Source organism: Gopherus flavomarginatus, chromosome 16, assembly GCF_025201925.1.
Source record: "Gopherus flavomarginatus isolate rGopFla2 chromosome 16, rGopFla2.mat.asm, whole genome shotgun sequence".
Lineage (NCBI taxonomy): Eukaryota > Metazoa > Chordata > Testudines > Testudinidae > Gopherus > Gopherus flavomarginatus.
This window is the reverse complement of record NC_066632.1, coordinates 16,668,402-16,692,308: the sequence shown is the minus strand read 5'-3', so window position 1 is coordinate 16,692,308 and position 23,907 is coordinate 16,668,402. Positions and strand designations below refer to the sequence as shown.

The 23,907-nt window shown below is 53.5% G+C and overlaps 1 protein-coding gene across 1 annotated transcript; it reads right to left on the bottom strand.

The window, feature by feature from the left end:
* Positions 1-4,019: 4,019 nt before the first annotated feature.
* On the bottom strand, positions 4,020-22,980 carry LOC127035567 (syntaxin-binding protein 2-like). Its single transcript, XM_050925586.1, has 7 exons — positions 22,893-22,980; positions 11,150-11,288; positions 9,069-9,175; positions 8,087-8,176; positions 5,533-5,618; positions 4,736-4,893; positions 4,020-4,195 (listed from the first exon to the last, which is right to left on the bottom strand). Exons 2-7 carry the CDS (start codon positions 11,277-11,279, stop codon positions 4,020-4,022), a joined length of 747 nt encoding a protein of 248 aa, XP_050781543.1. The 5' UTR covers positions 11,280-11,288; positions 22,893-22,980.
* Positions 22,981-23,907: the final 927 nt, after the last annotated feature.

Sequence of the window (23,907 nt, the reverse complement as noted above, 5' to 3'; positions counted from 1 at the left end):
ACGGCTCCTCTTATAGCGTGATTTAGAGGTGCCACTCCAGGGGTCACAGTGGTGCTCCCCCCGTACGGGTACTGCTAAGGGAAAAACTTCTGGCACCGGTGCACATGGCAAGCACACACCCTACTGTGGAATACACCTGAGAAACCACTTGAAGAAGAACTGCATTTTCTCCCTTTGTCTGTCTCCCACCCACGGCAGCCCCCAGCTGGGTTGGGAAGCAACCGCCTGCCCTCCCTCCCGTGAATGAGCCAGGGGCACTGGGCTTGAAGAGGTGCTAGCCTAATGTGGCCTAGGCCAGGCCCGGATGATCACAAACAGTGTGCACCCAGCCAGGCCATCCCTGCGCCAAATGTGGCTCAGCCAAGGCCCCAACCCATGGCTGCATGGCCAAGTCAGTGCCCTCCAGCCCCTGCCCTCCCCAACTGCTTGCAACAGCAGTGCTGCTCTCCTCCCCGCACTGGCCTGGCTGGGACACTGCAGGTCCGGGCGGGGGTAGGTGGCGGTTCATAGACTCATAGACTTTAAGGTCAGAAGGGACCATTATGATCATCTAGTCTGACCTCCTGCACAATGCAGGCCCCAGAATCTCACCCACCCACTCCTGTAACAAACTCCTAACCTATGTCTGAGTTACTGAAGTCCTCAGATTGTGGTTTGAAGACCTCAAGCTGCAGAGAATCCTCCAGCAAGTGACCCGTGCCCCATGCTGCAGAGGTAGGTGAAAAACCCTCAGGGCCTTTGCCAATCTGCCCTGGAGGAAAATTCCTTCCTGACCCCAAATATGGCAATCAGTTAAACCCTGAGCATGTGGGCAAGACTCACCAGCTAGCATCCAGGAAAGAATTCTCTGTACTAACTCAGATCCCACCCCATCTAACATCCCATCACAGACCACTGGGCATACATAGCTGCTGGTAATCAAAGATCAATTGCCAAATTAATTGCCAAAATTAAGCTATCCCATCATACCATCCCCTCCATAAACTTGTCAAGCTTAGTCTTAAAGCCAGATATGTCTTTTGCCCCCTCTACTCCCCTTGGAAGGCTGTTCCAGAACTTCACTCCTCTAATGGTTAGAAACCTTCGTCTAATTTAAGTCTAAACTTCCTAGTGTCCAGTTTATATCCATTTGTTTTTGTGTCCACATTGGTACTAAGCTTAAATAATTCCTCTCCCTCCCTAATATTTATCCCTCTGATATATTTATAAAGAGCAATCATATCCCCCCTCAACCTTCTTTTGGTTAGGCTAAACAAGCCAAGCTCTTTGAGCCTCCTTTCGTAAGATAGGTTCACAGGCAACTAGAGCCACTCAGTGACTCTGTGCATCACCAAAATCTCCCAGGACCTGGGTAAGGCAGGTTTAGTCCTTGGCACAGCACAGCTCACAGGCCTGGAGCCTCCCTCCCACCTCCTGGGGTGCGTGACCATGTGTGGCTGGCTGAGTTCCCCCTGGGCACCAAGGGAGCAGGGGATGGGCTGGGGGAGGGCAGGAGAGGCCACAGCCTGCAAGCAGGTGGAGAGGAGAAGTTAGACAACCCCCCAACCCTCATGAGTGATGGGTCTGATCACGTGCTACAGTCATCCCTGGTCTGGGCCCTGATCCCCCATATCCCTCCAGGACCTGGGGCAGGTCCTTGACCTGGCATTGGTCTCTCACTGTCTCCAGCTGGTAGGGGGTGGGGTGGGGTTGCTGATGGCGCTAACCCCCATGCTCAGTGACTACAGAGGCAGGGCCAGTCTCCGAGTTGAGCCAGGGAAGCAGGGTGTGGGAAGGGTAGGAGACTGGGGCTCTCTCACAGCCCCTCTTTGTCTCCTTTCACCCTCTACTGCATCCCCAGCTGCTGGCAGAGGCTAGAGGGTGCCAGAGGGAAAGGCCTGGCCTGGCTGGCGGGACAAGCCTACAGCAGCTGCTCACACAATGCAGGTGCCAGCACAGGAACAGGGCCCCAAAGGCTGGGGGCCAGCAGCAGCCGGGGTGGCGGGACCCTGGGGCAGCTCTAAGCACAGGAGGATGGAGGAGGTGGGGGTTGGGGCAAAGGCCAGGCCCTAGAGAGGGAGCAAGGAGGCAGGTGTTCTGTCCCAGATCTGAGCAGGAAGCAAGGGCTAGTGGTTAGAGCAGGGGCTGGGACGCAGGGGGCTGAGTTCCAGCATTGATTCTGGGAGAAGCAGGGGCTGAGTGGGTATGGTTCCCTGGGGGGGCCAGCCTGGGGGCTGGGCCCTGGTGCTTGTTAGTGCCCTAACATCACACTTGATGGGGACCCTATAGCTGGCTTGGGGGGACTCCTGGGGCTCCCTGCTGGTCCCTCTGGCACATGGACCGGAGAGGCAAAACAAAGGAGTCGGGGCAGCGGGACACGGGGAACTGTGGGGGCACGGCTGGGTGAGCCAGCACTGCACCAGCAGGGGGTGTCCACAGGCCAGAGCGGAGCTGCCCCCAGACCCTGGTACAACAGTGAAAGGAGCAGCCACTGCCCCACCCTGCTCCCGGATGCAGGGAGGCAGCGCTGGCAGGTGACTCAGAGCCAGGTGCCTGGGACCCAGGGGCAGCTCCAGGCCCCAGCACGCCAAGCGTGTGCTTGGGGCGGCAAGCCGCAGGGGGCGCTCTGCTGGCGCTGCGAGGGTGGCAGGCAGGCTGCCTCAGGCAGTTTGCCTGCGGCGGGTCCGCTGGTCCCGCAGCTTCAGTGGACCTCCTACAGGCAAACCGCCGGAGGCAGCCTGCCTGCCGTGCTTAGGGCAGCAAAATCCCTAGAACTGCTCCTGCTGGGACCTGCAGCAGGGCCGGAGGGGGAGCTGGGGAGATCCTGCTCCCTGGGCCCTCAGCCACACGCCACGCCCTGTCCCACCCTTCCTCCACCTGTGAACAGCAGCAAAGACCTCGGCCAGCCTTTGGCTGGCCCAGGCACACGCCCAGCAGGGCAGTAGCCGGGGGCAGGGCCAGCACTGACTGTGTGATAATGGGCGGGGGGGGGGGCTCAGAGCTGCGAACACACAAACTCTCCCCCCCCCCGGAGGTCACTCCCAGTAAAGGAGGTCACTGCCTTTACCTGGGGTCACTCCTGCCAGCGCTTGCCACAGCACAGCCTTGCTGGCGGGTAAGAGGGAGGGGGCCTCTAGGGCCTGTGGGATACAGGAGGTGAGGGTTGGCTCAGGGCTTGATCACACCCAAGGGGGCTGGAGCTGGCTGCCTCAGATGGTGCTGGGGCTCCAGGTGCTGGCTCTAATGGGCAGGGGCATTTGATCCAAGCCTATCGGGGTGGTGAGCCCGTCCTGCGGGGCCCTAGATGCAGCCCGGCTCTGCCCAGCTGCTAGAGTGACCAGACAGCAAGTGTGAAAAATCGGGACAAGGGGTGGGGGGTAATAGGAGCCTACATAAGAAAAAGCTCCAAATATCAGGACTCCCCTATAAAACTGGGACATCTGGTCACCCTACCTGCTGCTGACCAACCCTGGATGGGCCTCCTATGCAGTCCTGGCTCCACCCCCACTTACTTGGGCACTCTGACTGCAACTCCTCCTAGGACCCCTCCCCACTTCTGGAGCTGAGGTCCCCACTGGAGGACGGGCCGAGAGGCCAGGGTGCCAGGCTGTGGTGGGAGGGTTGCAGGGAGCCAGGACTGGGTAAAGGGGGATGACATGGGGGCAGAAGGGGGGTTCTCTTTAACCCTTTGCAGACTGGACAGACACAGCCTGGGGCTCAGTGGCTGGCTCACATCCCCCCAAAGCCAGACACCGGTAGCAGCCTCTGTGCGCCCCCCATCGCTGGCAGAGGGGTGACAGGAGGGAGAGGTGGAGGGGCTGTGCTTTGGGTCCCAGGCAGGGGAGGTAGGTATGGCTGAAGCTGTTAGATAATGGAGCCTGACTCTTCCCCTATACCATCAGGGGCAGGGTGGCCATGGGGCACAAAGGGTGACAACTCTAGATGTTGTGCCAGGGGGAGGGAGCCTGACCTGCCCCCTGCCCTAACAGCCAAGGAGCCTGGAGGTACTGCCCCCCCCCCGTCAAGAACCGACACCGCAGTCAGGAGTAGGGGGGAAGGTGCCTTGTTGAAAAGAGCAGGTGGAGCTGGGGGCAGCGAGCTGTGGGGGGCAGAGTCTCTGGGGGAAGGGGCTGCTTCTTGGCCTCTTTGGGGGCCAGCTGGTCGAGGGTTTGGACGTCATCCAGGAAGCGCTTGGGGGTCAGGATGTGACTGGAACCTGGAGGGGGAGAGAGGTCGTTGGCAGCGGTGGGCACAGTGGGGCAGGCATGAGGTTGGCATCACCCCCTCCCCCATCCTTGCAGCTGGACCCTGCTCTAGTGCAGGAGGGGAGGGGCTGTCTCCTGCCCCCCACGGCCTGGCACCGCACCCCTAGTGCTGCTGTACCCTGCATGGCCAGGCAAGAGTCTACCCACTGATAGCGTTCCTCACCCTTGGTGTGTGGAGGGCGTGAGTCATATCCCTATGGGCGTTACTCAGAGTGTCTCAATGGGCCCCCACACATGCTCCCTGGGCAAGGAGAGCCCTGGGGAGCCAGGGGCCAGGAGATCAGGAGGCTAGATACAAGCCATGTGGGGCTGTGGGCAGGTGGGGCAAGCACATCTGTTCCCAGGTCCCTTGGTGCAGGAGGACAGAGGGTGATATGGGCACCCTGTGGGTGCTGGGCAGGCAGTTCTAGGGTCTCCCCCTCCCAGAGGGTCCCGACTGTCCCTGACCCAGGCATTCCAGCCACCCTCCCCCCAGGACTTACCCCACTCACCGATCACCACCTCCCACTTGCCCTCACTGGCCTGGGTCACTTCGTAGGCGCAGCGCATCTCAGACATGGACACTCCACTCAGCGCGTAGATGATGAGGCGCGGGCCCGTTGGGTACTCGACCGCTGGCTTGTTCTTGTGCCAATGCCTGAAGTAGGGGCTGGGGGGAGAGAAGGGCAGTGTGGATACCAGGGGCTCGCTGAGGGAATGCCAGGCGGAGGGGTGGGCACTGCCCACAGCCGAGAGGGGCAGTGTGGATACCAGGGGCTCGCTGAGGGAATGCCAGGCAGAGGGGTGGGCACTGCCTGAAGCAGGCACTGAGGGAGAGGGGGCAGTGTGGATACCAGGGGCTCGCTGAGGGAATGCCAGGCAGAGGGGTGGGCACTGCCTGAAGCAGGCACTGGGGGAGAGAGGGGCAGTGTGGATACCAGGGGCTCGCTGAGGGAATGCCAGATGGAAGGGCGGGGCCTGGAGGAGGCTGGGGGGCAGGCCCTGCCCAAGGCAGTGGGACAGGAGCCCCAAAGCAGGCAAGAGGGAGTAGGGGAGGGTGGCACCTGCCCTGGGCTGGTGGTGCTGTCTACAGCCCGGCCAGTCCCTTCCCTCCATCCTGGGCCCTGGTGTGTTGAGGGACTGCTGGGGGGCAGGAGACATGGTGAGAGGAGTCTAGGGCTCCAGGCTCTTGGGCACCCCCTCCCCTGTAGAGGGCAGGGTCCTGGCCACGCACAGAGGCTCCTACACCTTCGGGGGTGGGGGAGTGTCAGGGCTCTGCCCCCCACAGCCCAGCCAGGCTCAGCCTTACCTGACAGCAGCCCGGGAGCTGGTTGTAGGGACCAGGTCCGACATGAAGGGCCACAGCTTCTTGTCCAGTCTGTCCTCAGTGATGTCCTGCGGATGGGGGGTTAGGCAGGGGGGGAGGACAGGTCAGCAGGGGCCAAGCAGCAGTAACCTCGGACCTGGTGGCCAAGCGAGACCCCTTGGGGGGGGAGGGGCTGGGTCAGCTCCTCACTGACTGATTGACAACCCCTGGGGGGAGCAGCCTGGGGCCCCCTTTCCAGGGAGGGGCATGGGGAGCCAGCAAAGACCACGCTGACTCCTCCTGTGATGCCCCCACATCTCCGCACATCCCCATCAGCTGCTCAGTGCCCTGCTGTGAACTCCCCACTCATCCACCCTTATGGGGAGGGCAGAGATATCTTGCAGCTGGATCTAGGGCCCCACACTTGGGAGGGGGGGAGGCAGGGGGCTGCCCTCAGTGCCCCTTCCCCGCTGCGGGCAGATCCAGGCCCTGCCTCTTGCCCCATGAGGTGTGTCCCGGTCACGCAGAGGGCCCAGGCTATGATACATCCGAATGCCACATAATAGGGGCTTTTACATTAATCCGCTGGGTTGACTTGTACAGGGAAGCTTAAGGCCTGCCGAGCTGCGGTTGGCGCGGGAGGGGGGGGGCGCCCCTGATTGGATTAGGCACGGGATTGAGGCTACCGCAACTACCTGCCCCAAAATCCCACAGGAGGAACCATCACAGCACTGGAGCAGGGGCCTGGAAGCCTCCTGCCTGTGATCTACCAGGGACAGGAGCTCGGGCAGCGGGGTTAATTCTTGGCCTGGAGGAGCCCCAAGCCAGTAGGTTGAAGGCAACTAAATGTGCTCCCCTCACTCCCTCGAGGAATGCCCCACAGGCAGGGCGATGAGGGGCTCAGCCCCCAGCAAGACTGGAGAGGAAGAAGTGACCATGTCACCGCTCACAAGCTAAGCAGGCTTGGGCCCAGGCAGCGTTTGGACAGGAAACCTCTAAGAAAAAGCCAGTGGAGGGGTGCTAGTGAGTCAGCAGAGGGTGCTCTATGACCCCAGTGCGGCACTAGGGAGCGCTGTACTGCAAGGAGTGGGCGGCAGGGGCTCAGCAGGGGATGCTGTCCCCTGGCAGTCAGTGTTGGCTCCAGTGCGCTGCTAGGGGGCGCTGTACTGCAGGGAGCAGGGGTGGGGTGGCTCTGCAGGGGGTGCTCTCCCCTGGCAGTCAGTGTTGGCCCCAGTGCGCTGCTAGGGGGCGCTGTACTGCAGGGAGCGGGCAGAGGCCTCAGCAGGGGGTGCTCTCCCCTGGCAGTCAGCGTTGGCTCCAGTGCGGTGCTAGGGGGTGCTGTACTGCAGGGAGCAGGGGTGGGGGGGCTCTGCAGAGGGCGCTCTCCCGGGACAGTCAGTGACCAGGACTGTGTGCAGGACTTCATCCTTCAGATGAATGACAAACAGCTGCTCCTCACTGGAGTTTAGGCCAAGGACCCTGCTGGCCATTCAGATTCCAGTGCCAGTCACGACAGTGTGCTGCCTGGACCCCTGCACTTCCAGTCCCACACACTGATCCCCTCCTGCCCTAGATTCTCAGGCTGTGCGGCTGTTAACAGCTGCCTGCCACTCCTCAGGAAGAATTCAGCCCCGGTGAGGGACCCCTATATAAACCGCCCATGCCCCACCCCAGAGGTGGCAGTATCTCAGCACCAGGTAACAACTCCCCTGCACTCTTGTCTATGATTTAAGACCCCTAAGGATGGCAGCAGGAGAGGACTCTCTGATGAGCCTCTCACATGGCTAGAGCCTTGCGCAGATACAGAAATGTGGATGTGCATCAGCCTGCGATCCACTAGCTGTCTTTTACCTGTATCCGCATCCTCACTGGCAGCAGCAATCCCTCACAAGGTCTAGGGGGCGGGGAAGGGATCCTGCAAGGAAGAGGCAGTGAGGGTAGGTACTGGGGGTAAGAGGCAGGGTGGAGGGGGCAGGGTCTTGAGGAGAAGGGGGAGGCGGGGTCTTGAGAAGGGGCAGCGTGGGGGCAGGGACTTGAGGAGAATGGGCAGCATGGAGGGGGTGGGGGCTGAGGGGAAGGGGTGTCTCATCACGTGCTGCTCCTGGGGGGTTACGAGCAGCGACGACATGTCAGCAGCAGAGCGTGTTGCATCACAGTGGGGTGGAGGGGTGGGGTGCCGAGGCCCCACCCACTCCAATCCCAAATCCTGCTGCCCAGGAGCTGGAGGGGACACTGGTGCTGCTCAAGCTGCTGGACAGGAAGCAGCATGGCGAGGTGAGTGGGTGCTGGACAGCCCCGACTCTGACCTGTCGCCCAGCCACTGGCCCTGAGCGTGCTGTGTCCCCCGGGCTGCCTGAGCCGGACGCCACAGGCCAGGCGCTGCTGGGGAGTAGAGCCCTGCATGGTTGTGTCTGCAGCCGATCCACTATCCGCAGAAATGGTGCATGGATATGCAGGGGTCTACACATGGCTGACCTCAAACCAACCCCTCCATCTTGGGCCCAGCCTGCCAGGTGTGACCCCCACCTCTAAGGCCAGGAAGCAGATGGCCCGGTACCTCCATGACGTCCTTGAGCCTGGGGGTCCAGCGGGAGAGCCGGTAGGTGGACTCCAGCCGCAACTTCCTCTCGGGTCGCAGCTGCCCCTTCTGGAGGAGGAAGGGAGAGGGGGTGAGAGGCAGCAGGCAGGGGGTGCAGGGTGGGAACGGGGGCAGACAGGGAGAGCGCGGCCTACCTGAGTCGCTCCAGCCAGGCTGGCAGGGGAGAGGCAGAGAAAAGAACAGAATGGATCACTGAGCAAGAGAGAGAGATAGAGATAGAGAGAGACTGATGGGAGGACAGAGCTGCTTCCCCTTATTCGCCGCAGATGCTCAGGATGGCCTGGGCTACCCCATGCAGTGGTCACCAGCTCCAGCTCCCTGGCGATCTGAGGTCCTGACCCCCCAGGGTCCTCTGCAACGGCAGAAGAGGTCATCCCAGATGGGGAGTAACTCAGGGGTCACCCTCATATCGGGAGGGCGTCACCCACTGTACAGGGACAGAGGTCATCGCCATAAGGGGCACCCCAGGATGGCCTGGGCTCTCCAGTGCAGCACAGCCAGAGGCGTAGCGAGCGCCCTCCGTACCCTTCGACCGGAGGGGGTCCCGCAAGGAAGGGGACCCCTAAAAGTGGCAAAAAAAAAATGTAAGGTATAACTAGCTAAGTGACATTTATTGACGCTATTGCACAATCCATGTTGGTTTTACTGACAAATCCGTGAAGTCATTATGATACATCATAATGCTATTGGCTACATCAGTTGTCTGTCGGTCAGTTTCGAATTTTAGTTGGACCCATTCAAAGAATGTGTATTTGCGTTCATAATGGCGGTCGGCGGATAAATGTTATTAATTTAGTTGTTTAGTTTTTTTATCGTTTCTGCATTGTAAGGGGCCCCGGACATATGTTCGGAGGGGGCCACGTTCTTTGTTGCTACGGCCCTGCACAGATCTGACCCCTGGCATGGGTACAGCTGCTGGCCCCTGGCCCCAGTTCCTTACCCCAGGCGTGAGGGAGGTGCCCAGGAGCTGCATGTTGTGGATGATGTCGCTCTGCTGCTGGATGTTGGCATGCTGGATCAGCTTGCTGAGGATCTCCTCGCTCACACCTGCATGGGGAGAGACAGGTCAGTGCTAGCACCCCTGGGACACACCCACAGCCCAGGCACATTCAGTCCGTGGCCCCAGGTGTCCTAGTTCCCTGGATCAAACTCTGAGATCCTGCTCTTCCCACCCCTCTCAGAGCTGGAGGCAGAACCCAGGAGTCCTGGCTCCCAGCCCCCTTCTAACCCACTAGACCCCACTTCCCTCTCAGAGCTGGGGGTAAACCCAGGAGTCCTGGCTTCCAGCCCACCTCTAACCACTAGATCCCACTGCCCTCCCAGAGCTGAGAATAGAACCCAGGAGTCCTGGCTCCCAGCACCATCCGCTCTAACCCCTGGGACCACATGCAGTTAATGATCAAATTTAGGTTCCTCCTGCTCCTCTCTCCACAGGTTCTCTCGGGCGCGGGGGGCAAAGGTTTCTCTAGTTCCCCCTGGCAGTGCAGCGGGAGCCTCCCCTCTCCATAATCTGGGCTCCCCCTTCTGCGGCCAGCCAGGTGCAGTGTCAGAGCTGAGGCCTAGCTCTTTAAGGCTGTGAGGACTTGAGCTGGAGGGAAGGCAACTCCCCCCAAATCATTTACTGCTGCTTAGTGCAGAGGGGGAGGCCTGGCAACTTCACAGCACCCCCTGGCCAGGAAACTGGGCAGCCAGAGGAGCCACATGAGGGCACCTGGCCTGGGCAATGGGCACGGGGCAGTACCTGAGCAGGGTTACAGGAAGGGCCCCAGAGCAGGGCCCTGCCCCACTGAGCCAGCATGGGGCAGGAACTGATGGGGGAAGAGGGACTGTGCCAATGTCAGGGTCAGGGAGGTTCCCCAGGCCCTGGTGAGCTGGGGGAAGGGGCTGGATGCAGAAAGAAGCAGGGAGCTGGTCCAAGGATGGCACAAGGAGTGGACAGGGAACTGGTCGCAGGGGGCTCAGAGGCAGAACATGGTATCTGAACAGCCTGCAGGAAGGGAGAGATGTTCCCTCTCCCTGCAGAGAATGGGCCGGGGGCTGCTCCGGGTGTGTGTCTCCATTTCCCCTCCCTGCAGAGAATGGGCCGGGGGCTGCTCCGGGTGTGTGTCTCCATTTCCCCTCCCTGCAGAGAATGGGCCGGGGGCTGCTCCGGGTGTGTGTCTCCATCCTGCCTCCCTGCAGAGAACGGGCCGGGGGGCTGCTCCGGGTGTGTGTCACCATTTCCCCTCCCTGCAGAGAACGGGCCGGGGGGGCTGCTCCGGGTGTGTGTCACCATTTCCCCTCCCTGCAGAGAATGGGCCGGGGGCTGCTCCGGGTGTGTGTCTCCATCCTGCCTCCCTGCAGAGAACGGGCAGGGGCTGCTCCGGGTGTGTGTCTCCATCCTGCCTCCCTGCAGAGAACGGGCAGGGGGGGCTGCTCCGGGTGTGTGTCTCCATTTCCCCTCCCTGCAGAGAATGGGCCGGGGGCTGCTCCGGGTGTGTGTCTCCATTTCCCCTCCCTGCAGAGAATGGGCCGGGGGCTGCTCCGGGTGTGTGTCTCCATTTCCCCTCCCTGCAGAGAATGGGCCGGGGGCTGCTCCGGGTGTGTGTCTCCATTTCCCCTCCCTGCAGAGAATGGGCCGGGGGCTGCTCCGGGTGTGTGTCTCCATCCTGCCTCCCTGCAGAGAACGGGCCGGGGGGCTGCTCCGGGTGTGTGTCTCCATTTCCCCTCCCGGCAGAGAATGGGGCTGGGGGGAGGGTGGAGGGCAGACACTGCTGGGAAGGCAGCAGCAGGGAGCAAAGGCTGCACCGTCCAGCTCGCAGGCACCGAGAGGTGGGCAGAGGGGAGACAGGGCCGTAGAGCCTGGCTGGACACAGGCCCCGGGAAGCAGTTGGCCGGGAGGCGCCCTGCATGGCTGGGGGGGCGTGCCAGTCTAAGCAGTGCTATTCCCCCCCAGCCCCACAGGCCTGGGCACCGCCTCCAGGAGCACCCCCTGCAGCAGCAGGCCCCCCAGTGCTGCCCCCTGCAGGCCTGTGGCGTTACTGTTCTTCAGGAAGATATAGAGCAGGATGATGCGGATCTTGTCATAGGCCTGCACGCTGGGGTCCAGCAGGATGGGTATGATGATCTTCATGGGGTCTTTGATCTTCTTTCCATCCATGTCAGTCCCCATGGCCAGGTCCTGGGGGGAAAGGGGAGCGCACACAAAAGGCCCAGGTCAGGCCGCTCTGCTTCCTCCCATCCTGGCAGCAGAATGGGAGACACGATGGCCCCACGACCCACAGCTCGCCTACTCCCTGTGCCAGGGCCTCCTCCTCCCTGGGGTCAGCTCCCCCTGGGGTGAGCAATGGGTCCCCAGGGAGTAACCCGAGCCCCTTGTCCCCTTTCTGCACCCCCTGTGCTGCATGGGGGGGCTGGCCCTGGCTCCAGCGAGCTGCGGGTCTGAGACCCCTCTCTCTGGGCTGAGTCCATGAGCCAGACTCTGCCCCCCAGCCAGGCTCTGCCCACAGACTCTTTTGGTTACATGCTTCACTGGGGTCTGTACAGCACCTGGCACACAGACCCACCTGCTCCACGCTGCACAGCTTCTGTTCACCCAAGGACTACTCCTTTTTCAGAGATATTGGCTAGTGTCATTCGGTTGCACAGTCCAAGGAGCAGTTACATGCCTTTTGGTTACATGCTTCACTGGGGTCTGTACAGCACCTGGCATAATGGGGGCCTGGCCCATGACTGGGGCTCTTGGGTGCTACCATAATACAATTCATGGCAGTCCCTCTTGATTGAAAGACATCAGCAAATGTCTCTAAACCCAGACAGTGGCAAAGCCCAAATCCTAACTGGCCTCTGCCTTAAATCAGATACCTGAATGTGCAAATGGGCCAAATCCTGAAGGTCATCAACTCAGGATGTTCCTCTGTTCTACTACAGACACCCTATCCAATAGACTGTCTCCCAGGGGGTTGTCTGGGGAGGGGTGGCCTGGCGACAAAGGCACCTGGTTGAGATCTGGGATCACCGGGGGAGGCTGAAGCAGGTGACACCAGGGCTGGAAGGTTACAGAGAGCCAGAGCTGATCTATTTCGTGTCTTTGTACATTTTCACCAGCTAAAGAAGCTCCCCAGAGCTCCCCCACCCCCAGTTGCTGCAGGATCCCAATGTGGTGAGGGGGACCCTGTGACCTGAACCTAGACAGACCCCGAAGGACTCCCAAGGGACAGATGAGCTGGTGAGCGACACTGCGGTTGGGGGATGGTTGTTTCCTTTATGATCTGGGCTCTGTTAAGTGAAAAGCAATGGGACTAGAGCCCTGCACGTGCTGTCCGTGTGCTCCATGCTACACTGACCACCTGGCCCCTGGAAGAGGGAACCCAGCCGGCTCACACCTTCAGGGGGAGTTCTGGGAGAAGGGGGTTTTAAGCTATGGAGTTACTTGGGGGTCGGTGCTGGGCCTACGGCCTAAGGCAGGTAGGCTGCGGGGCTCCATTTCTGTGAGGGGGTAACAGACAGAGTCAGTGCCCAGGAAATGGGACCCCAAAGCCTTTGGGGGGTGGGGGGGTTTAACAGCAGTCCTCCACCTGCCGCAGTGGTCATCCACACCCCAAAGTCTAACCCCTTCCATCAGGGGTATGGTGTAATTCAATATGGCCACTTCCCATGGCCAAGTGCAATATGAGGGAGAAAAGGGGGGACCCAGGCCCACCCGCTACTCCAGGTCCCGACCCTGGGACTCTCTAACAGCAGCCTCCCTGCCCTCCTTCTCTCCCCTTGCTTGCTGTCTGGTCTCCCTGGGTCACTACACCTCTAACCCTTTGCACCCTTTAGGCCCTTCCCTCAGGGCCTATAGCCTAGCAGTAGGGTGACCAGATGTCTCAATTTTATAGGGACAGTCCTGATTTTTGGTCTTTTTCTTATATAGGCGCCTATTACCCCTGACCCCCATCCTGATTTCTCACACTTGCTGTCTGGTCACCCTACCTGGCAGGTAGCAGGCTAGAGGCCGAGGCCGAGGCCCCTGCCCCTGCCCCTGCCGGACCTCCCCTGTTGGAGGTCTGGGAGGGATGGCCTGCTCCTTTCCTAGGCAGCCTTTATATAGGGCTGAGCCTGGTCCTGACTGGCCACCACTTGCTCAGCCCTCATTGGCTCTTCCACAGTCCTTCCCTGATTGGCTGCCTCTTGGAGCAGCTGCTCTGGCCTGCCCTACCCCAATCTCTCATAAGGGTGGGGCAGGTGCCCCACCACAATTACCTTACAATATGGGCTACAGCTATAAGTGAGGTTAACACATACAGTAACTTACAAGCATTCCATAAAGTCTAAACACAGAGAACATTTTTATAACCATGTGACTGAGATCCCGGGGGAGGGGGGCATGCTGCAGATGCTCAATTAGGGCAAACTGCAAAGAATGGGGCAGACAATCCCCCAAATTAGCAATTATTCTAATACTTAGATTCACCAAGCCAGCAACAAAACAGCTTCCCCAATACCTTACTGGTTACCCAGAAGCCAGAAATACAGTTCCCTTATAGCAACCCAGCCTTGAGCTTCCACCCAGGCAGCCAAGTCAAATATGATGAGGATTACTGAAAATTTAGTTCATTATATAAAAAGTTTTACCAGTCCCAAAGGATCGAGCACATTACCCACCAAATTAATGAATATTTTAGATCTTACTCAAATCCATGCTAACAGCCAATTCTTATGAACTAAACTAAAATGTATTAAAAAAGAAAAGAGAAAGTATTGGGTAGAGATCATTATACATACAGATATGAATAGAGTTCTTAAGTCAGTTTCATAGCAGAGATGGTGAGCTTTAGAGTTGCAAAAAGTACTTTCAGAATTAATCCATAGATTATAGTCCAGTGTCCAATAGACCTTAGAATTGCGACTCAAACTTCCCCTGATGAAGCTTAAGCATAGATGAGAGGCTCAGGGCCCTACAGTTCTTTTTATAGTTTCCTAGCAGCCTCTTGACAGTGTGCAGTCCTTGGCTGAACAATAGGCAATTATCCTAGCTTTGAGTATTCCCTGAGCCTCACCAATAATTAGCTACATGGATTAACAAAAGGCAACTGCCCATCGTCAGCCATTCACAGGTAGTTTACTACAAACTTCAGAGAGAAATAAGGACGATGATATTACTACATTCACAGTTCATCTAAATGTTAACATTTCCTTTTGATCTCTGAATTAACAGAATACAGCGATAGATAGGAACCATTTGGTTACATTGTCAACCTCTAACAATATACATGTAATTTGTAAACACACAAAAAGCACAGTAATTATCCACTAATATGTCTTTAAAGGTTGAATCTGGGTCAATTAGCCTGCTAGTTGTGTAACCCTTTCTGGCCCTGTGTGAAAAACCCTAATACCTAGTTTAACAACACTAACAGCCAGGTGAGCCAGACAGGCTCTAGCTGCCTTTGTCAGGCTTCAGTTGAGGCCTAGAGGCCTTGACATGAGCTGACACCTGGTCTGCCAGCATCACAGTCTATTCCCAGACAGTGTGATCCCATCTGTTGTAATCTTCCTTTTTTTTTTTTTACCTCCAAGAGGTTTCAGTTGTTTGCAATTCTCTCTGATGGTTTTCCATGGATAGTCTTAGGATGGAGCAAGGCCGGACAATGGAGCCTTGCATTACATCACCGACTAACCAGGGCAGGTACAATCCCTCCTGCTTGAACAGGCCATCACTGAGACATATTATCCCTGGTGACTGACTTTTACTCCAAGTTTATAAAGCATGTTGTCAATATAAAAACGTCATTCCTTAAATATTACCTGTACATATGTATGTCCTGTGATGAGTACGAATCTTGACAAGTTATGAGCTTTCTATAGATACCTTATACATTACTGTTTATGAGCAATATCCTGCAAGTGCTGGTTGGTGTAGAGAGCTTGTCGGGTCAGAGGTGAAAGATGTTTGCAAAGAACAAAGGACCCTTTGCCAAGGAGTCTTTATGTCACACCTCCCCTTTCATTATTACCACCTCTTGGTGCTGCTCATGTAATTCCACTAGCAGCTGTTTCTGTAAGGTTTCTGGTATCATTACTCATAGGCCCCATGGCAAGCAACCATTCTCCATGGATAACTCCACTTTCCTGAAATAGCACGGGCCAAGTTGATTGTGTGATTTGGCCACCCTGAAAGTGCTTAGTGCATCGCCTTAACTAAAGCAGGGTCTGTGCTCGTTACCAGAGCAATTTCCTGAGCTGTAATAGGGAGGTGATGTAGGAAAGAGATTGTATACACAGGGTTTCCCACTCTCTTTCTCTGTGTAAAGAAGCAAATGGGACAGTGCATCAGATGGGTGTATGTGTGACACTATGTACCTCGGGGGAACACCCTGCACCCCCATGTTCATCCTTATAGGATTGTGCGGTTTATTCTACCTGACGCAGTGTATTTGGTTGAAGCGTGTCAGAGATTCCCCTGGGGATAACAAGCCTGGTACATATCAATTTCTTTGTTAAATTGATGAACTCATATAAGCTTGCAGTGTCCAGCAGGCATAACTGGACACTGCAAAATGGAGGTTCCTAGGGTTGTGTTTGGGACCAGAGATATTGGCTAGTGTCATTCGGTTGCACAGTCCAAGGAGATGTTACATGCCAGAGGCTGTGCGTGAACAGCCCCGGAGTGGGGGTTATCACAGCAGAGCAGGGTGAGGCTGGCTCCCAGAGTCGAGGATTGGAGTGGCCTAGCAGATCACTGGTCCAGATAACACCAGAGGGGAACATCACAGTATGATAAACATCATGCTGGTAGGCAGCTGAGATCACAGCCCATCTCTGAAGCTTAGCTGCCTCTAGCAGTGAACACCTGCCTTTGGGCCTAGGGTTTATGATCAGTGATGAGGGCAAACGTGTCTAAATAGGCCCTCATGGAGTTTAAGTCCCCCCCAATGGTTCCGAAAGCCTCTTTTTCTATTTGTGAATAGTTTCTCTCAGCCTTTGAGAACATTCTGCAGTGAATGTTCTGGGGTTTTCACTCCCATCTTTACCAGCGTGTGCAGTGACAGCCCCAGCGCCTACAGGAGAGGCCTCACTCACAGACCAGCACTAGGGGGATCTCAGACTGAAATGTTCCAGGAGCCTGGAACGACTCCGCTTCTTTTTTGTGACCTCAAAACCCTTGTTTTCCTTTTCTGTCCAAACCAGCTTCATGTTTTTCCATAACAGCACGGACATCAGACTGCTTAATGTGCCTACATTTGGAAGTAGCCTTCCACAGTAGTTTAACGTGGCCTGAAACAATCTATGCTCCAAGACATTCTGTGCTAGTGGTGCATTCTCAGTGGCTTCTCTTTTAATAGGTTTACCCTTCTCCACCTCTACAATGCTCCAAGTGAGTAACCCAATTTTGAAACATGTTCACTTATCTTTGCAAAAATATAACATTAGAGTTAACTATCTCTGTAGAACCTCCTCTAGCCTTTCTAAAAGTTCATAACAGACATCACCATTCACCCCCTGCAGCGCCTGACCACTACTCTTTGATACACAGCAGGTGCACTCCCCGCAAGGGGTCATAAGGTCATCGTTCACACCCAATAGCCCCTTCTGTGGCTTCACTGTCAGGTATTTTTTAATCTGGTTCCAGCACCCCCTGCTGGTAGGCTTGAGACAAGTCTATTTTGGGAAACCACTCCCGCTGCCAGTTCTGCAAATAAATCTTGTTGTTTAGCAATTGGATATGGGTCCTCTTTCAGCCTGGGGTTTATGGTGATGTTATAGTCTCCACACATCCTTATGTTGCCATCACTCTTTGGGGTTCACACAACTGGGGCAGCCCATTCAGTGAATTTGAACTTACACCGTTTTGCAATTTCTCCATTTGGTTTTCTTCTGTCTGTCGCAGAGCATACGGCACACGTCTCTGTCACCAATCCACAAGACCCTATGAGCCCAGCTTTGCAACAGTCTCTGGGAGAACTCCTTCAATGAGCCAGATCCCTTAGTGGCTTCACTCTTCCTCCAGGGAAAGCACATGGCTTCACCACCTCCTTAGGCTGGACCTCTGGGCCTTCAGCACCCTGCTTTGCACTGAGTGCTCCAGTCAGCAAGTCCAACTGAGGCAGATAGCTGAGGGGGACTTGTACTATCTTAGGGAGCAACGCTTCTCCTCCACTAGCATCCGCAGGGACACCCAGCCCATGCTGTCACACAGAAGAGTTTATTAGTTGGCTGGAACACAGCACAGGAAATCCTTGGCTAGCACAGAGAAAAGGAAGTTACAGCAGAGTCCATCCTGGTCAGCACAGAGCCCAAAGTTCTGTGTTTCTGATTGCTCTGTCCCAGTTCAGGTGTGTGACCAGAAGCCCTCAGCAGCCAACACTTAATCACCCCCGGCACCTCCCCAGTCCTTTGTTCTCCAGCTGGGCAAACACTGCTTGCTTCCTGCAGAGAAGTGAGCCATCCCTGGTCATTGGTATCAAAGTCTCAGTGACTGGGTTTGCCATTGTCTTCTTGAGAACTCCATTGATATGGGACCCAAGCCTCAGGCAGCTAGAAGCCATTCACACCAGAGTCTCTGAGCCTCTGCAGAGAGCAAACAAACCTTTTTACCCCTAGGGTAACTCTGAAGCTCATAGGGGAAACTGAGGCACACATAGGCTTCATAAAAGATATTACAGAAAATTCCCACTTTGTCACAGTCTAACCTTCAGGAGTTTAGAAATGGCCTTGTCAGATGCAACCAGCCTTGCTGCCGTGCCTTCTACCAGTCCCATGTCTGTACTACATGCAGCTTTGTAGTTTTCTTTCAGTTCCCTCTCTCTGTCTGGCATGTGGTGCACCACACTCCAAGCTAGTCAAACGTTGGATACTCACTTTCTGCCCATCAGTGGGGGACCATTTCTTTCCATTACAATTAACTCTAATGGGGAACAGCTACCTTTATATATTGCAGTGACTGGGAGACTGCCTAATACTCCTGTCTGCCCATTATTGTAATTCTGCAAAAGCACCTCAGTGTCTTTCAATCACCCCTGGGCGATTTGTAACCCCCTGAGTGACCACAGGCATTGCCGCTCCTGTATCTAGTTCCAGGGTCAATGTCACATCATTTCCCTTTGCATTAAGATAACAAGGGAGATGATATGACCAAGCCTGTGTCATTATCATCCTCACCTCCTGCAGAAGCCCTTCTTCCTAGCAGGGCCGGCTCCAGGCACCAGCCGAGCAAGCTGGTGCTTGGGGCAGCAGATTCCAAGGGGCGGCATTCTGCCCAATCCTTTTTTTTTTTTTTTGAGCTTCGCCACTTCCGCCGCCTCTACAGGTTTTTTTCTTTTGGTTTGTTGCTCCTGCCGCCCTGTAGGGGGTGGTGGCGTGTGTCATGGAGTCCCCGGGCGATGCTCTGGAACTGCTCCCCACAAGCCAGGCAGGACTTTGGGGAGCCTCCTCTCCCTTGGAGCAGACTTGTTCAGGGCAAGAAGCTCACACGTCTTCACCTCTTGGGTCTCTCCTTGGAGCATTCAGCATCCTCTGCCCCTCCGTGCGCTTCCCACAGCGAGTCCGCCCCAGTGGGGTCCTGGGGAAGCCACCGGGTCCTGCACCCCCACTTCGCAGTCAGACGTGACTCTCAGCCAGCCAGTAACACAGAGGTTTATTCGATGACAGGAACAGGGTCTAAAACAGAGCTTGTAGATACAGCGAACCGGACCCCTCGGCTGGGTCCATTCTGGGGGTCAGTGAGCCAGACCCCATGTCTGCACTTCACTCCTCGTCCCCAGTCAGCTTCAGACTATCAACCCCTCCAGCCCCTCCTCCTCTGCTCAGTTCCTTTCCCGGGCTAGGAGATCACCTCATCTCTTTGTCTCCAACACCTTCAGTTGGCACCTTTGCAGAGGAGGAGCCCAGGCCATCAGTTGCTAGGAGACAGAGTGCCAGGCATTTAGGTGCACTGGCCCTTTGCTCTGCCAGATACTTAAGAACTGACATGGGGATACTGAGGCACCAACACAGTATTCAGAGAAAACATTAAGAACATTCCTAGTTCATCACAGCGTGGAGGAGGGGAGCTGCTGAGGGTGGTGCCAGGTGTGCAGCAAGCCCGGCACGCAGACCGTGTCCTTCTTTGCCTGCCCACCGGAGCAGCGCGGTGCCCTCCCAGCAGGTGGTGCAGCAGGAGGGGCCGCATAGCGAGCGCCCCGCTTAAGGAAGCTCTGGCCGCCCCCTTCTCTCTCCTCCCACTCCCCGCTAGCTGGGGTGTACACACAGCTGCCTGGGGTCTGCAGGGCTGGGAGTCCCCCTGCACCCGCGCTCCCGCCGCCCCGCAGGTATTTGTTTTCTTTTTGTTTTCTTGTTTTTTCTTCCCTTCGCTGTTCCAGCTGGCCAGCAGGCAGGTTTGTTTCGTGCCCTCCCATTGCTCTGAGCAGCCGGCAGATTCCCCAGAATTCCCACCCTCCCTTTGCTGCTCCAGCCGGGAGACAGGTTGGTTTCCCGCCCCCACCGCTGCCTTTGCTGCTCCGGCTGCTGCGCCAGTGTTTTGGGGGTTTTTCGCTTGGCGCGGCAAAAAAGCTAGAGCCGGCCCTGAGGCCAGGTCACACAGAGACAGGGCAGGGCGCCGGGATCACACAGGCACATATAGCCCAGGTCACACAGACAGGGCCGGCTCCAGGACACAGCGCGCCAAGCACGTGCTTGGGGCGGCACACCGCGGCGGGGGGGGGGGCGCTCTGCCAGTTGCTGGGAGGGCGGCAGGCGGCTCCGGTGAGAGAGGCCTGCGTGCTGCCGTGCTTGGGGCGGCGAAATTACTAGAGCCGGCCCTGCTTCCTAGTCCCATGGGGCCAGGCTATTTTCAAATGTTGGTGCATTTTTCTTTGTGGATTCAAAAAACGTAATCTCCATGGCTCCCTCTAGTGGCAGTTTCTCATTATACACAACATTCAACTGTTTCTTAATTCAGGTTTCAGAGTAGTAGCCGTGTTAGTCTGTATCAACAAAAACAATGAAGAGTCCTTGTGGCACCTTAGAGACTAACAAATTTATTTGGGCATAAGCTTTCATGGGCTAAAACTCACTTCATCGGATGCATGGAGTGAAAAATACAGTAAGCATTATATATGTGAACATATGGGAGTTGCCATTTGGGGGTTCAGTGCTAACAAGGCCAATTCAATTAAGATGGAAGTGGCCTATTCTCAACAGTTAATTAATTTTGTAGCGCTAAGGAGGCCAACGCAATCAAGGTGTTTTTAACAGTTGATAAGAAGGTGTGAGTATCAGCAAAGGCTGGAAAAAATTTAAGCAGTTAAACATTGTAAAAATTTTTTTTTAAAAAAAAGTGTTATAAAAAAAAATCTTGGTTTCTTTGCAGCCATTCTGAAGGAAAAAATGGGCCTTTTCCCAAAGGAATGTCTGTAAATAAGCCAGGCAAAAAAAAATCTAATTGAAATCATTTGACTATGAACAATTTAGTCAAATTCGCTAAAAAAACATAAGGGGTTTCTACTGGAACTTAACTGCCCCCAAATATATACAAATGTAATCTATGTACAGCTGTGTAAAAATTAAAGCAATGTAAAAATGTTTTTTTAAAAAGCGTGTATAAATATATTGTGTAAATATGTAAAGTGTTTAGGACCTAAACCAACTCTCCTGCTTTGTCAAACTGTTGATTTGTAGGTTTAAAATAAATTGGTTTTGTTTTTAAAAAATGCCACTAAAATCCATTTGAATCTTTCATTCGAAGTTGCAAAACCAAGAAACACTTTTTGCTATACATGGGTAACCAGTGTTGTTTGGGTTTGGTATTTAGCATTTAACCCTTAAGGTACCTTAATGCTTTATAAGTTTAATATCTTTTTAAAAGACCAAAGTCGTGGCTGCAGCAGGGCAGTCAAAACCGAAAAAATTAACAAAAAGTCTAAATTTGTTTTTTGGTAACAAAATGGCAAATAAAAGCTGTAGTGTAAAGAAAAAAAAAAGACAGTGCCCCACACTGAGCCTTAAGGTGGCTCTGTGTAATTAAACTGTCACTTTAATAAGGGTGCATAAAAACTCTGTAAGCACAAAAAAAAAAAACCCCAACCCCCCAAAAAACCCATTTCCACCGTATGTAAAACTAACTCACCCATTGTGGAAACTACTAAAAAACCAAACAAAAGAAAAAAGAAAAAAGCAGAACTCTGCTTTAACCCTGCTAAAACAGAAGGCTCTCATAGCCCCAGCCCTGCGTTTCCCTGGTGAATCACAGTCTTTTGTTCGTTTGGTGGCTAATAACATGGCAGTGGCTGCCATGCTACTACAAAATATTTAAAAAGGGAACCGACATGAATGTCCTGAGGTCACTCTGGAGTAAAAAATTTGCCTTGGTAAAGGCATCCTCACTGGAAAAATTAAATACTGTGGCCAAGAAAAGCACGTCTGGTTTACTAATGAAAGTGCAATAATAATAATAATAATAATTTAAAAAATCTGTAAAATATGCTGCCGTTAATTTAGAAGAGGAAGTTATTCAGGGACATTTAGATCATGGATCGGCTGAGCATGTCAAGCTCCACGCAATTTATCAGGTTTTAAGGGAATATAAAAATTCCCCATGACCCCTATATATTTCTGCTAACAGTAATTTTTATGTAAAAGAAATACAGTTTTAAATACATAATTGGTATAAAAATGGGTAAAAAGCAGCAAATAAAAAGAATATTGCATATTCAAAAAAATATTTTTTTACCAGTGGGTAACAAAAAACCCTAAACAGTTAAAGGTACGACATGTAAAAGCACACAGTAAAAAACCGGGTATAAAAACCACCTGAAATAATCAGGTAAATACAATAGTTCAACAGCATAACATAGCAGTTGTAACCAGAAATAAATAAATAAATAAATAAATAAATAAATAAAAGTCTGTGCTAACACATCTAAGCTAACAAATAGCACATAAACCACCCTAACCAAATTTAAAACAAACAAATAAACAAAAAAGTTGCTTAATGTAGCCCATCAGTTAATGAATAAAAAAGTAAAATGGACTTTAGAAAAGCTAAAGCAAGTAGCAGACTGGGAGTGTATGGAGGATGATGTTAAAACACGAGTGCGAAATTGTGAGCCATGTGTTCAGGACAAGACTTGTACTGTGCACTGATAACCCATAATGCACCAACGAAAGCTTGGGCTGTAGCACAGAGTTCAAATTAATTTTATGAATAAATTGCCAAAAAGTAAAAGAGAATGTCAGTATTGATTGGTAATAATTAATTCCTTTTCAGAATGGATAAAGGCATTTCCTACGAAAAATAATAGCGCCAGGGTAGTGGCCAAAAAGTTTTTTTAATAAAGTAGTATGTAGATATGGCACCCCAAAATAATAAATCCTGACAATGCAAGAGCCTTTGTAAAAAAAAGAAATCTTTGCACCAATAATACAAGCCTTGGAAATCAAACAAAAGCTCCATATACCATCCTGTCCTCAGGCCAAGGAGAGCCCATAAACCGCACTATTAAAGAAGCGCTCTGGAAGAAATCACACAGAAAAAGACTGGCTGGATAAACTGCCTGAGCAGTAATAAACTAAGAATAAAAATCCAACCCTTTCAAGTTCTGTTTGGACACACAATGTACCTAATGATTGATCCTAGTTCCATGGTATAGGGCCTAGAAGAGAGCTCTGGTTTGATTATTTTCAATGGCTTAAACAGTTACAAGAAAATAAAATCACCCTCCAGTGTAGGGTTAATCAGGCCATCAAACACATACACAACAAAATTCAGAAACAAAGGCCTACAAAGGCAGCCTTGTGGGAAACAGGGGACCACGTCACGTACCTTAAAATGGGAAAAAGAGGCCACTCACTGGAATCGAAATGGATGGGCCCTTACTCCCCAGCGGGCTTCCTTAGCCCCTTGGCACACCACATCGAAACAGATGGAAAACTGAAATGGGAACGTTTCACAAATTGAACTGTTTACATAAGCACTGATGTTTGAATTGGTTGCAGAAAAGGACATCCCAGAACCTGAGCATGAAACGTTACTTAACCACCACAATTTTAATCCACAGAAAATGAGACTCCAGTGTAAGGCCTGGCTTTACCTGCTTCTGGCAATTTTCAGTGCCCAGATAATTAGAGCGATCATGGGAGAAAATGCAGCCTTCCTCATAAGCCAATATTTAAGGAATAATTTACTCCCTGCCAACCAATCATGGATTCCTACCCGTGATCCAGTGGTCCTCATGAAATAGTATAATAAAACCACTAGCCAACCCTTAAGACCCTTATGAAATACCAATATGTATGCCTGGGGAGGGGAAGTGGGACTTCAAGTGTACCTTATAAACACCACAAAAATACCAAACCACTGGGAAATAGGGGTTAAAATAGAGGGTCCTAATGGCAATGCCACCTGGAGTTCCAGCTATCCACAACTACTAATCAATCAGTGAGCCAAGCCTGTGAAGACAGGAACAATGTGGGGTACTGTCCAATACCCCGTGGTGAATTGGACCTATGGTTCCCAGATACATGCACCAGAATCTGGACCAGAGACTAAGCATTTAAAAAAGGTTCCCCAATTAAAATAAATTGTTTTGTGACTCAAAGTGATCCAGTAAAAGTCTTGTTAAATCCACTATTAGTAACAAATAAAAATTGGTATGAATTGAACTCTGCTGAATGTGTCTAAATTGGAACCCAAAATGTTCACCATACTCCCTTCCTATTATAATGGCCTGGACAAAAATACATCAACACTCTAGTGGCCGAGCAAAACTAAATATAGTAGACACCATATTACGAGGAGTTGGTTTGGGAGCAAAAATTATAAATACTATAAACCTAAA